General features: G+C 41.7%; 1 protein-coding gene across 1 annotated transcript; it reads right to left on the bottom strand.

Moving 5' to 3' along the window:
* Positions 1-11,133: 11,133 nt before the first annotated feature.
* LOC138898285 (uncharacterized) lies at positions 11,134-11,508 on the bottom strand. Its single transcript, XM_070184345.1, has one exon. It carries the CDS (start codon positions 11,506-11,508, stop codon positions 11,134-11,136), a length of 375 nt encoding a protein of 124 aa, XP_070040446.1.
* Between the last annotated feature and the right edge of the window lie 1,062 nt (positions 11,509-12,570).

Below are 12,570 nucleotides of genomic sequence, written 5' to 3'. Positions count from 1 at the left end.
ATAACTTCTTTGTTGAGGCGAACCACCAGATTTACTTATATAATAATAATATTATTGCAGCGTGCAACCCGATACTCATACACACACACACACACACACCCACACCCCCACACACACACATATATATATATATATATATATATATATATATATATATATATATATATATATATAATGACTCGGCCGGTTGTTTTGTGTATTATAACCTCATTCCCCTATTTATTGCCTCTTTTATGTTCATTTGTAGTTATGTAACACGTCGGGGTGGTTGGATTGGTTTCGGGAAAGTCTTGGAGTAAATTGGGACACTTAGTCCCAAAGATGGAAGCTTAAGTTGAAAGAGTTGACGAGAGTTTGACTTTTGTGCAGAAGACCCCGAAATGGTGTTTTGATGATTCTAATAGCTTTTTTTGATGATTTTGGACATAGGCGTTTGTCCGGATTTGGATTTGGAGATCCGTAGGTTGATTTGGTGCTTTTTGACGAACGTTGGAAAGTTGAAAGTTTGGAAGGACGATATGTTTGACCAAGAGTTGAGTTTATTTTAATCGTGCTCAGATTTTGGTTCCGGGAGTTGGAATAGGTTTTGTTGTGTTATTTGGGACTTGCATGCAAACATTGGGGTTATTTCGGGTTGGTTTGATGTGTTTCGCCATGAGTTTTGGAAGTTGGAAGTTCATTAGTTTATTAAGCATGTACTGGGGTGCGATTCATGGTTTTGATGTTGTTTTATATGATTTGAGGCCTCGAGTAGGTTCGTGTTATTTTTTAGGATTGGTTAGAGTGATTGGACGGGGTCCCAAAGGCTTCAGGTGTGTCTAGGATGGGGTTCAGACCATTTCATCATGTTTTGCCATGGCAGTTATCTTATGTCTGGTTTTCTCCTTCGAGATTGTCATGACCCCAATTTCCCTCCGCATGATGTCGTGATGGCACCTAGTCTCTAAGACTAGGTAAGCCTAACATACATGAAAAATTTAATTGAAAAAATGATAAAAACTATAATATAACTCAACAAATAGCCTAAAAGAACTCTCCAACTCAATAGAACAAAACTCCTAAAATTCTAGTGATACGAAGTCACAAGCTCTACAAGAGTATACTGAACATCCTTATACAACAATATCTATAAAAAGGGAAAATCAAAGAGAACTAGATAGAGGGTTACACCGAGGCCCGCGTACGCCAGTAGGTATACCTTGAAGTTTTCAAATTCAAGCTCGACTCACGGGTGCCTAGGCGGGTAAGAGGTACCCGGATCTGCACAAAAAGATGTGCAGAAGCGTAGCATGAGTAGACCACACAGCTAGTAAGTGCCAAGTCTAACCTCGATAGAGTAGTGACGAGGTTAGGTCAACACCCTACTGGAATAAATAAGAAAACTGAACAGGTATATGATAATGTGATAATGTTAAACAACGTAATGAAACAATGAAGAAAATATACCAAGAATAGCTACACTGAACTAAGGCAATTAAGGCATCACGAAAGTAAACAAGGAATAATATGCCAAGAAAACAAAGCAACCAAAACACAAGTGATGTAATAGAAATGTATTATCAAGCATCACTACCAAGGTACTGCCTCATAGTCTCATATCACAATACAAATATTAATCTTTCCTTATATCACCATGAGAGCCTTGCATTTAGTTTTGAAAATCATTTTTTTCGAAATAGCTTCCCACGTTTTAGCCCACCATAGCACACCGCGTGGCTTCAAGTAGTTTCCCTACTAGCAACAAGCGTATCAAGCCCACCTTATCTCACCGCATGCGTTTCGACGCCAATCCCTATACCACCACATGCGTATCAATATCAAAACGTATCACAAATCACACCTCAAGTGCCCAACATCACAACTTGCCAAAGAAGTCAACAATAATAGTGTTTCCACGATAAATAGCCCATGGCTTAACCGCAATATGCACAAGAGTCTCAACAATAGCAACCAAAAGTTCTCCTATTTCTTTGAATATCATATTGTTGAACTTGGTATTGACTTATAAAGGCCGTAAATCACATTGAGGCAAAGTAATATAGAGGAAAATAATTTCAACTAAACATGTAATCACAATTAGCAAGTAAGAGTTAAAACAATTATTAACGATGACAAGTAAAGCATGTGAAGATAGACTAAAGATGATGAATGTAACATATTATGGCAACTCAATTAAAGGCGTGAAATGAATCTACACAGCTAAAACCGGAGTCAATTACCACATTTCGCCCGTGTACACACTCGTCACCTTGCTTACACGGCTTTCACATATCACAATTAACACAAAACAATACCAATTCTAAGGGGTGATCCCCCCCTCCCCCCACAAAGTTAGGCAAGACACTTACCTCAGAACACACTAACTCAATCTATTAGTAAGCCTTTCCCGTGATTATCCAACTCCGAATAGCTTGAATCTAGCCATAATAACTCATACCACAAATCCAAACTATAGGAAGCTATACTAAACAATAAAGTTTCAATCTTTAAAGAGAAAAAAAATTCAACTCAAGTCAACCCCCGACTCGCGTCTCGGAACCTGACCAAATTACAAAATCTGAACACGCATTCGATAACGAGTACAACCATACAAGAATTACTCAAATATGACTTCAACTCGCCTTTCAAATCCCCAAAATTTAGTCTAAGAAGTTTCACAATTTTTCTCCAAACTTTCCAACTCAAATCACTAATTATATGACAAAAATAACAATGGATTCATGTAATATAACCAAATCAAAAATTAGGATCACTTACCTTGATAATTTCATTGAAAATTCCTCGAAACGTCACCACAAACCGAACTCTCTAGGTCCAAAAGATGAAAATGAGATAAAACCCTTGAACACCCCCTTTTTCTGCCAAGCGATTTTCGCTTCTACGGGCACACTATTGCATCTGCGACACCGCACCTGCGGAAAAATCCATCGCAAATACGGTTCCAACTAATCCCATGAAGTTCCACTTCTGTGGACCAATTTATCACACCTGCGAGCCCGCTTCTGCGGAGCCTCGAGTGCACCTGAGATCCTTCACAAGTTCCTCACAGTTTCTCTTATGCAAAAAAACACTAGCGCCTATGGATGCGTATCTACGCCCAGGTGTCCGCACCTGCAGAGCTAGGCCCGGGCTTGCCTTCACCGCTTTTGTGATACACCCTCACAGACCTGTGTGTCCGCACCTATGGCCAAACCCTCCGCTGGTGCGGTGACACCAGAACAACAGACCTTAACAATTTAGCCAAGCCAAAAATTATTTCGAATTCAATCCGAGTCACACCCAGGGCCCCCGGGACACAGTCCGAATATACCAAAAAGTTCCAAAACATATAATAGACCTACTCGAGCACAAAAATCACATCAAACAACATCGATTCTACAAATCATAAGCCAATTCAAGCATATTGAAACTCTAAACATTCGACTTCCAAAACTAATGTTGATTCATACTAAAACAACTCCGACTGACCTCAAATTTTGGACACATGTAATAAATGACATGACATGACATACCTATTCTAATTTTCAGAATCTGAATCTGACCTGGATATCAATAAAGTCAGCTCCCAGTCAAACTTCTCAACCTTCCAAACCTTCAACTTTCTAACTTTTGCCAATTCAAGCCGAAACGATCTACAGACCTCCAAATTAATATTCGGATAGGCTCATATGTCCAAAATCACCATTCAGTGCTATTGGAATAATCAAAACTCCATTCCGGAGTCGTTTACACAAAAGTCAAACTACGGTCAACTCTCTCAACTTAAACTTCAAACTCAGGGAGTAGGTGTCCCATTTAACTCCAAAACTCACCCGAACCAAAACCAAACACCCCTGGCATGTCACATAACCATAATAAAACATAGAGGAGGCAATAAATAGGGGATCAGGGCAAAAATACTCCAAACAACCGGCCGGGTCCTTACATCCTCCCTCTCTTAAAACAAAAGTTCATCCTCGAACGATTATAGAGACATACATGACTTGGTGAAAAGATGAGGATAATTGCTACGCATATCACGCTCGGTCTCCCAAGTCGCCTCCTCGACTGGTTGACCCCTACACTGAACCTTTAATAAAGCAATGCTCTTCGACCTCAACTTTCAGACCTGCCTTTCCAAGATGGCCACCGACTCCTCAACATAAGACAAATCCTTGTCTTACTGTACTAAAGAGAAATACAACACATGGGACGGATCACCGTGATACTTCTGGAGAATAGAAACATGGAATGGTGGATGAACTGTTGCTAGACTAGGTTGCAATGCAAGCTTGTAGGCCACCTTCCCAATCCTCTCAAGGATCTTAAAAGGGCTGATACAGCGAGGGATCAACATGCCCTTCTTTCTGAACCTCATAACACCCTTCATAGGAGAAACCCGGAGCAAGACCCTCTCTCCAACCATGAATACAACATCGCGAACCTTACGATCCGTAAAAACCTTATGTCTAGATTGGGCTGTAGGAAGCCAATCCTGAATCAACTTAGCGTTTTCCAAAGCATCCTGAACCAAGTTTGTACCCAATAGCCTCGCCTCACCTGGCTCAAACTAAACGACTAGAGACCAACACCGCCTCCCATACAAGGCCTCATATGGATCCATCTGAATACTCGATTGTTAGCTATTATTGTAGGCAAACTCTTCAAGCGGCAAGAACTGATCGCAATAACCCCCGAACTCTATATCATAGGCACGAAGCATATCCTCCAATTTATGAATAGTGCGCTCGGACTGTCTGTTCATCTAAGAGTAGAATGTTGTACTCAATTCAACCCGTGTGCCTAACTCACGTTGTATGGCTTTCTAGAAGTGCAATGTAAACTACGTACCCTTGCCATAGATGATGGATACGGGCATGCCATAAAGTCGAACAATCTCGCGAATATAGATCTGAGCAAGCTGATCTGAAGAATAAGTAGTCACCACTGGAATGAAATGAGCCGACTTGGTTCCTATCCACAATCACCCATACTGCATCAAGTTTCTTTTCAGTCTGTGGGAGCCCAACAACGAAATCCATGGTAACTTGCTCCCATTTCCACTTGGGAATCTCAAGCCTCTAAAGCCTCTAAAGCAATCAACCTGGCCGATGATGCTTATACTTCACCTACTGACAATTTAGACACTAAGCCACACACTCCACTATGTCTTTCTTCATCCGCCTCCACCAATAGTGTTGCCTCATGTCCTGACACATCTTTGTGGAACCCGGATGAATGGAGCACCGCGAACTGTGAGACTCCTACAGAATCAACTCAAGCAACCCATCGGCATTGGGCACACATAGCCAGCCCTGCATCTGTAACACACCGTCATCCCCAATAATAACCTTCTTGGTATCCCCGTGTTTGATCGTGTCCTTGAGGACAAGAAAATAGGGGTCGTCATACTGACGCTCTCTGATACGATCATATAAGGAAGGCCGAGAAACCACGCAAGACAGAACTCGACTCGGATCTGAAACATCTAACCTAATAAACTGGTTGGCCAACATTTGAACCTCCAATGCCAATGGCCTCTCTATTGCCGGTAGATATGCTAAACTGCCTAAGCTCTACTTCTTTCGACTCAAGGCATCGACCACCACATTCCCAGGATGATATAGAATGGTGATATCATAGTCCTTAGGCAACTCTAACAACCTTCGTTGCTGCAAGTTAAGATCCTTCTATTTGAACAGATGTTGTAGACTCTGGTGATCGGTATAGACTCACAAGGGACACCGTATAAATAGTGTCACCAAATCTTTAAGACATGAACAATAGCTGCTAATTCCAAGTCGTAAACATGATAATTCTTCTCGTACACCTTCAGTTATCTAGACGCATAGGCAATCCTCCTACCGTATTGCAGCAACACTGCACCAAGGCAAATATGTGACGCATCACAATACACAGTGTAAGACCCCTAACTCGTAGGCAATACCAACACTGGGGCTGTAGTCAAAGCAGTCTTGAGCTTTTGGTAGCTCTCTAACACTCCTCGTTCCATCGGAACGGAGCACCCTTCCAGGTGAATCAGGTCATAGGTACAGCAATAGATGAGAAACCCTCTACGGAACGACGATAATACCCTGTCAAACCAGGAAAACTCCTAATTCAGTGGCTTAAGACGGTCTGGGCCAACTCTACACTACTTCAATCTTCTTCAAATATACCTTGATCCCCTCACTCGATACCACATGACCCTAAAACGCCACCAAATCAAGCCAAAATTCTCACTTTGAAAATTTTGCATACAACTTCTTTTCTCTCAAGGGCTGAAGCACAATCCTGAAATGCTGCTCATGATCCTCCTGACTCCGAGAGTACACCAGGATGTCGTCAATAAAGATAATGATGAATGAGTTAAGATAGGGCTGGAATACGCTATTGATTAAGTGCATGAATGTTGTTGGGGCATTGGTCAGCCAAAATGACATCACAAGGAACTCGTAATGACCATACCAAGTCCTAAAAGCAGTTTTTGAAATATCCGAATACCGAATCTTCAACTGATGATAGCCTGACCGCAAATCAATCTTTGAGAACACTTTGGCACCCTGTAGCTAATCAAATAGGTCATCAATGCGTGGCAATAGATACCTGTTCTTTACTCTAATCTTGTTCAATTACCTATAATAAATGCAAATGCACATAGAAGCATCCTTCTTATTCACAAACAAGACCAGAGCACCCCAAGGTCACACAGTAGGCCGAATAAAACCCTTATCAATAAATTCTAGCAATTTCTCCTTTAACTCCTTCACCTCCGCTCAGGCCATACGATATGGTGGAATAGAAATGCGCTGAGTGCCCGACAACAAGTCCATGCCAAAATCGATATCCTCATCGAGCGGCATGCCCGAAATATTTGCCGAAAATACATCTGGATAGTCTCTCACTACCGAAACTGACTCAACAGTAGGAGTATCAATATTGACATGCTGAATCTAACTATCGAGCTGCTGGTATGGAGTATCAGTCTCCAACTATCGAGCCATGCTAGTATGGAGTATCAGTCTCCAACTATCGAGCCATGCTGAATCTAATAGCATAGTTGAGCCCCTTGATAAATCGATGGACTCGATCTCTAATTGTGTAAACTAAGGCAGGTGCATATGTGGACAACTCACTGAACTTCAGATCATACTCTGATACAATCATAGAACCCTGTCACAACTGCTCAAACTGCTCGTGCCATGTATCCCAAAGGCTCCGAGTAATAAACTCTCATTAACATCTATAAAAATTGAGCCCACGTGAGTGAAGCTGCCTCGGTTGGACAACTCTCCTCCCAAGCTCGCCATGACTAGTATGCTGGTCCCGATAGTTGGAAAGTAGTGAAAGAAACCCCGTATGTCTCCACTACACCCATGTTATGGAGAATACAGTAGCATTTGTCTACAAATCCTTGTCCGTCCTCTGTAGCTAGCCACTGAAAGAAGGATGGTACTTTTTGTACCACTTAATCCTGAGTTGCTCCTCCTTAGAAGTTGATGCCCTAAACTTGCGTTGAACTAGGATAACCACCTGCATTGGTATAACCTATGGACCTGCTCAATATGGAATCACTGCTCTAGGGTATGGGCTGTGGGAATTTGTGCTCCTCCCCCAGCCTGAGATGTTGCCATTGCAAGTGGAATCAACCCCGCCTGAGCTAGATTACCAAATATGCTCAAGAACTGGGCGAGAGTCTCCTGAAGTGCAGGGATAGCAACAAGTGCCGCAAGTGCCTACCTCCCAATTGGAGATACCGGTGGCTCCTCTATCGCAGCTCGGGCAGCTGCTCTGGTTGCACTACATGCCCCTCCTTGTTCTCTCCCTGACCCCGGCCCCAGCCCCGAACTCTCGAGGCTCTAGTAGGGGGTGCGAGTATCTGATCGTCGAATCCAGTGGTGCATGTCCTCACCATCTATGAGAGAATAGAAAGACATAGATTTAGAAATCTAAAGTCAATAAATTTGAATGATAAGGGATCAAACAAGTGAAGTTTTCTAATAGTTCCATAGCCTCTCGAAGATAAGTACAAAAGTCTTTGTACCGATCCGTAAGATTCTACTATACCTGCTTGTGACACGTAAAACCTATGTACCTAGAGCTCTGATACCAACTTGTCACTGACCGAATTTCCCTCTGTAGGATGTCGTGATGACACCTAGTCTCTAAGAGTAGGCAAGCCTAACATTGATGCAGAATTTAACTGAGAAAATGATTAAAACTTTCAAATAACTCAACAACTAACATAAAAGAACTCTGCAAACTCAACAGAACAAAACTCCCAAAATCCGGTGATACCAAGTCCCAAACTCTACAAGAGTATACTAAACATCCCTATACAACATAATCTATAAAAAAAGAAAATGAAATAGAACTAGATAGAGGGTGACTCTGAGGCCCGCAGACACCGACAGCTATACCTTGATGTCTCCATATCTAAACTCTACTCACTGGTGCCTAGGCTGGTAAGGCAACCTAGTTCTACACAAAAAGATGTGTAGAAGCGTAGCATGGGTATACCACAACGGTACCCAGTAAGTGCCAAGCCTAACCTCGGTAGAGTAGTGATGAGGTCAGGTCAACACCGTACTGGAATAAATAAGAAAACTGAACAGGTATATAATAGTGTGATGATGATTAACAACATAAATGAAAGAATGAACAAAATATACCAAGAATAGCTACACTAAACTAAGTCAATTAAGGCATCATGAAAGTAAACAAGGAATAATATGCCAAGGAAACAAAGCAACCAAAACACAAGTGATATAATAGAAAGGTATTAGCAAGCATCACTACCGAGGTACTACCTCGTAGTCTCATATCACAAAACAAATCACAATCTTCCTTATATCATCGCGGGATCCTTGCATTTAGTTTTGAAAATTATTTTTTTCGAAATAGCTTTCCGTGTTTTAGCCTACCTTATCACACCGCGTAGCTTCAAGTAGTTCCCTTACTAGCAGCAAGCGTATCAAGACTACCTTATCTCACCGCATGCGTTTCGACCCCAATCCTTATACCACCGCATGTGTATCAATATCACAACATATCACAAATCGCACCTCAAGTGCCCAATATCACAAATTGCCAAAGAAGTCAACAATAATAGTGTTTCCACAATAAATAGCCCATGGCTAAACCACATTATGCACATGAGTCTCAACAATAGCAACCGAAAGTGAATAACTCCACAAGAATGGTATTTCAACAATTTATAACTTATACTTCAATGTGAATTACGTCCTTTATAACTCAATACCAAATTCAACAATAAGATATTCCAAGAAATAGCAACTTCAAGTAAAGGACTCATTGGTTAAATAATGAATAAGGAATAGAGAGGAAAATAACTTTAACTAAACAAGTAAAGACAATTAGCAAGTAAGAGTTAAGACAAGTATAAACGATGACAAGTAAAGCATGTGAAGATAAACTAAAGATGATGAATATAACATATTATGGCAACTCAATTAAAGGCATGAAAAGGAATCTACATAGCTAAAACTAGTCAATTACCACATTTAGCCTCTGTACACACTCGTCACCTTGCGTACACGACTTCCACATATCACAATTAACACAAAACAACACCAATCCCATGGGGTAATTCCCCCATACAAAGTTAGGCAAGACACTTACCTCAAAACATGCTAACTCAACCTATTAGTAAGCCTTTCCCGCTATTATCCAACTCCGAACGGCTCGAATCTAGCCAAAAAAACTTCATACCATAAATTCAAACTATAGGAAGCTATTCCGAACAATAAAGTTGCAATCTATAAAAGGATACACAAAGTCAACTCAAAATGTCAACCCCGCACTCGCATCTCGGAACCCGACCAAACTTAAAAAATCCAAACATAGATTCGATAATAGGTCCAACCATACAAGAATTATTCAAATGGGGAAACAAGGCTCAATTACACGAAACGACCGGTCGGTCGTCACATTCTCCCCCTCTTAAAATAAACGTTCATCCTCAAACATGCATAGAGTCATAACTGAGGTGCCATAAATCTGAGTATAATGACTCTGCATGTCATGCTCGGTCGCCCAAGTCACCTCCTCGATCAGCTGAACTCTCCATTGTACTTTCACTTAAGCAATGTTATTTGACCTCAACTTCTTTCTGTCCAGGATAGCCACTGACCCCTCAACATAAGTCAATTCCTTGTCCAATTAGACTGAGCTAAAATCTAATAAATATGATGGATCACCATATTACTTCTGGGGCATGGAAACATAGAACACAGGGTGAACTGCTGATAAGCTGGGTGGAACTGCAAGTCTGTAGGCCACCTCATCTACTCTCTACTCTCTCAAGGATCTCAAAAGGGCTGATACAACGAGGGCACAACATGCTCTTCTTTCTGAACCTCATCACACCCTTCATGGGTGAAACTCTGAGTAAAGCCCTCTCACCCACCATGAATGCTACATTACGAGCCCTCTTATCAGCATAACTCTTCTGCTTGGACCGCGCCATGCAAAGCCAATCCGAAATCATCTTCATCTTCTCCAAATCATCTCAAACCAAATTAGTTCCTAACAACCTAGCCTCCCCAGGCTCAAACCATCCAATTGGAGAATGCAATTGCCTCCCATATAAGGCCTCATAAGGAGCCATCTAGGTGCTCTACTGATAGCTGTTGTTGTAGGGGAACTTTGCGAGCGGTAAAACTGATCACATGTACCCCTAAAATCAATAACACATGCACGTAGCATGTCCTCCAAGATCTTAATAGTGCGCTTGGAGTGCCCGTTTTTCTGGGGATGTAATGTCATGCTCAGCTTGATCCATATGCCTAACTCACACTACACAACTCTCCAGAAGTGCGATGTGAAATGTGTGCGTCGATTGGAGATACTAGACGCCGTCACACCATGAAGATGAACAATCTTCCGAATATAAATTCGAGCCAGCTGATCTGAATAGTAGGTAGTCATGACCGGAATGAGTTGTGCAAACTTGGACAGTTTGGCCACAATAACCCATACTGCATCATATTTCATCCTTGTCTGTGGCAAGGCGACCCCAAAATCCATAGTAACGTGCTCCCACTTCCACTCCGGTATCTCTAATCTCTTAGTCAACCCTCCCGATTTCCGATACTCATACTTCACCTCTTGACAATTCAAACACCAATAGTGCTATTTCAAGTCCCGGTACATCTTAGTGACGCTTGGATGAATGGAATAGTACGAGAGGTGACCCTCCTCAAGGATCAAATCTCTCAACCCATCAACATTTGGAACAAAAATCCAACCTTGAAGCTGCATAACACCATAATTACCAATTTTAACCTCCTTAGAACCACCCTGATACACTGTATCCTTCAACACCATCAAGTGAGGGTCATCAAACTGGCGAGCCTTGATACGCTCTGACAATGATGACTGTTCCACAACACAAGCCAGAACTAGGTTAGGCTCCAAACCATCCAATCTCATAAGCTTATTGGCCAAAGCATGAATATCCGTGGCTAGTGGCCTCTCTACTACAGGTAAATATGCCAAACTGCCCATGCTCTTAGCCTTCCTAATCAATGCATCGGCCAACATATTGGCCTTCCCCGGTTGATACAATATGGTAATATAATAGTCTTTCAGCAACTCTAACCATCTCTGTTGCCGCAAATTAAGGTCTTTCTACTTGAACAACTATTGGACACTCTGATGGTCGGTATAGACCTCATATAGAACGTCGTATAGATAGTGCTTCCAAATCTTCAGTGCGTGAACAATGGATGCGAACTCTAAATCATGCATATGGTAATTCTTCTCATGAAACTTCAACTGCCTAAATGGGTAGGCAATCACCTGACCGTCTTGTATCAACACCGTGAGAAGGCCAATACACGGTGTAAGATCCCGAACCTGTAGGCTACACAAAAATTGGGGCATGCAATATAAAGCTAATGAAAGCTCGCATCACAATCATCGGACCATCTTAAAGGAGCACCCTCTTGGTTCAATATAGTTAAAGTAGTTGCGAGGAATGAAAAACCCTCCACAAAACGGCGATAATAACCTGCCAAACACAAGAAGCTCCGAATCTTTCTAGCTGAAGACGGTTTGGTCCAACTCTAAACTACCTAAATATTCTTTGGATCAACCTTGATCCCCTCACAAGATAACATGTGACCCGAGAACGCCAAATAATCAAGCCAAAACTCACACTGGGAGAATTTAGCATATAGCTTCTTATCCCTCAAACTATGGAGCACGATCCTCAAGTGCTGCTCATGATCCTCATGAGTGCGAAAATACACCAACATATCATCAATGAACACGATGACGAAAAAATCAAGATATGCTTGAAATACACAGTTCATCAAGTACATGGAAGTTGCTAGGAATTGGTCAGCCCGAATGACATCAACAAAAACACATAGTGACCATATCGAGTTTCGAAAGACGTCTTCGGAATATCTGAATCCCGCATCTTCAGATGGTGATATCCCGACCTCAAGTGAATCTTCGGGAATTCCCGAGCACCCTGAAATGGATCAAACAAATCATCAATGTGCAGTAGTTGCTACTTTTTCTTGACTCTAACATTTTTTCAGCTTCCTGTAATCAATACAC

This window comes from Nicotiana tomentosiformis, chromosome 8, assembly GCF_000390325.3.
Source record: "Nicotiana tomentosiformis chromosome 8, ASM39032v3, whole genome shotgun sequence".
Classification (NCBI taxonomy): domain Eukaryota; kingdom Viridiplantae; phylum Streptophyta; class Magnoliopsida; order Solanales; family Solanaceae; genus Nicotiana; species Nicotiana tomentosiformis.
The sequence above is the reverse complement of the archived record's forward strand: the minus strand, read 5'-3'. Positions and strand labels throughout refer to the sequence as shown.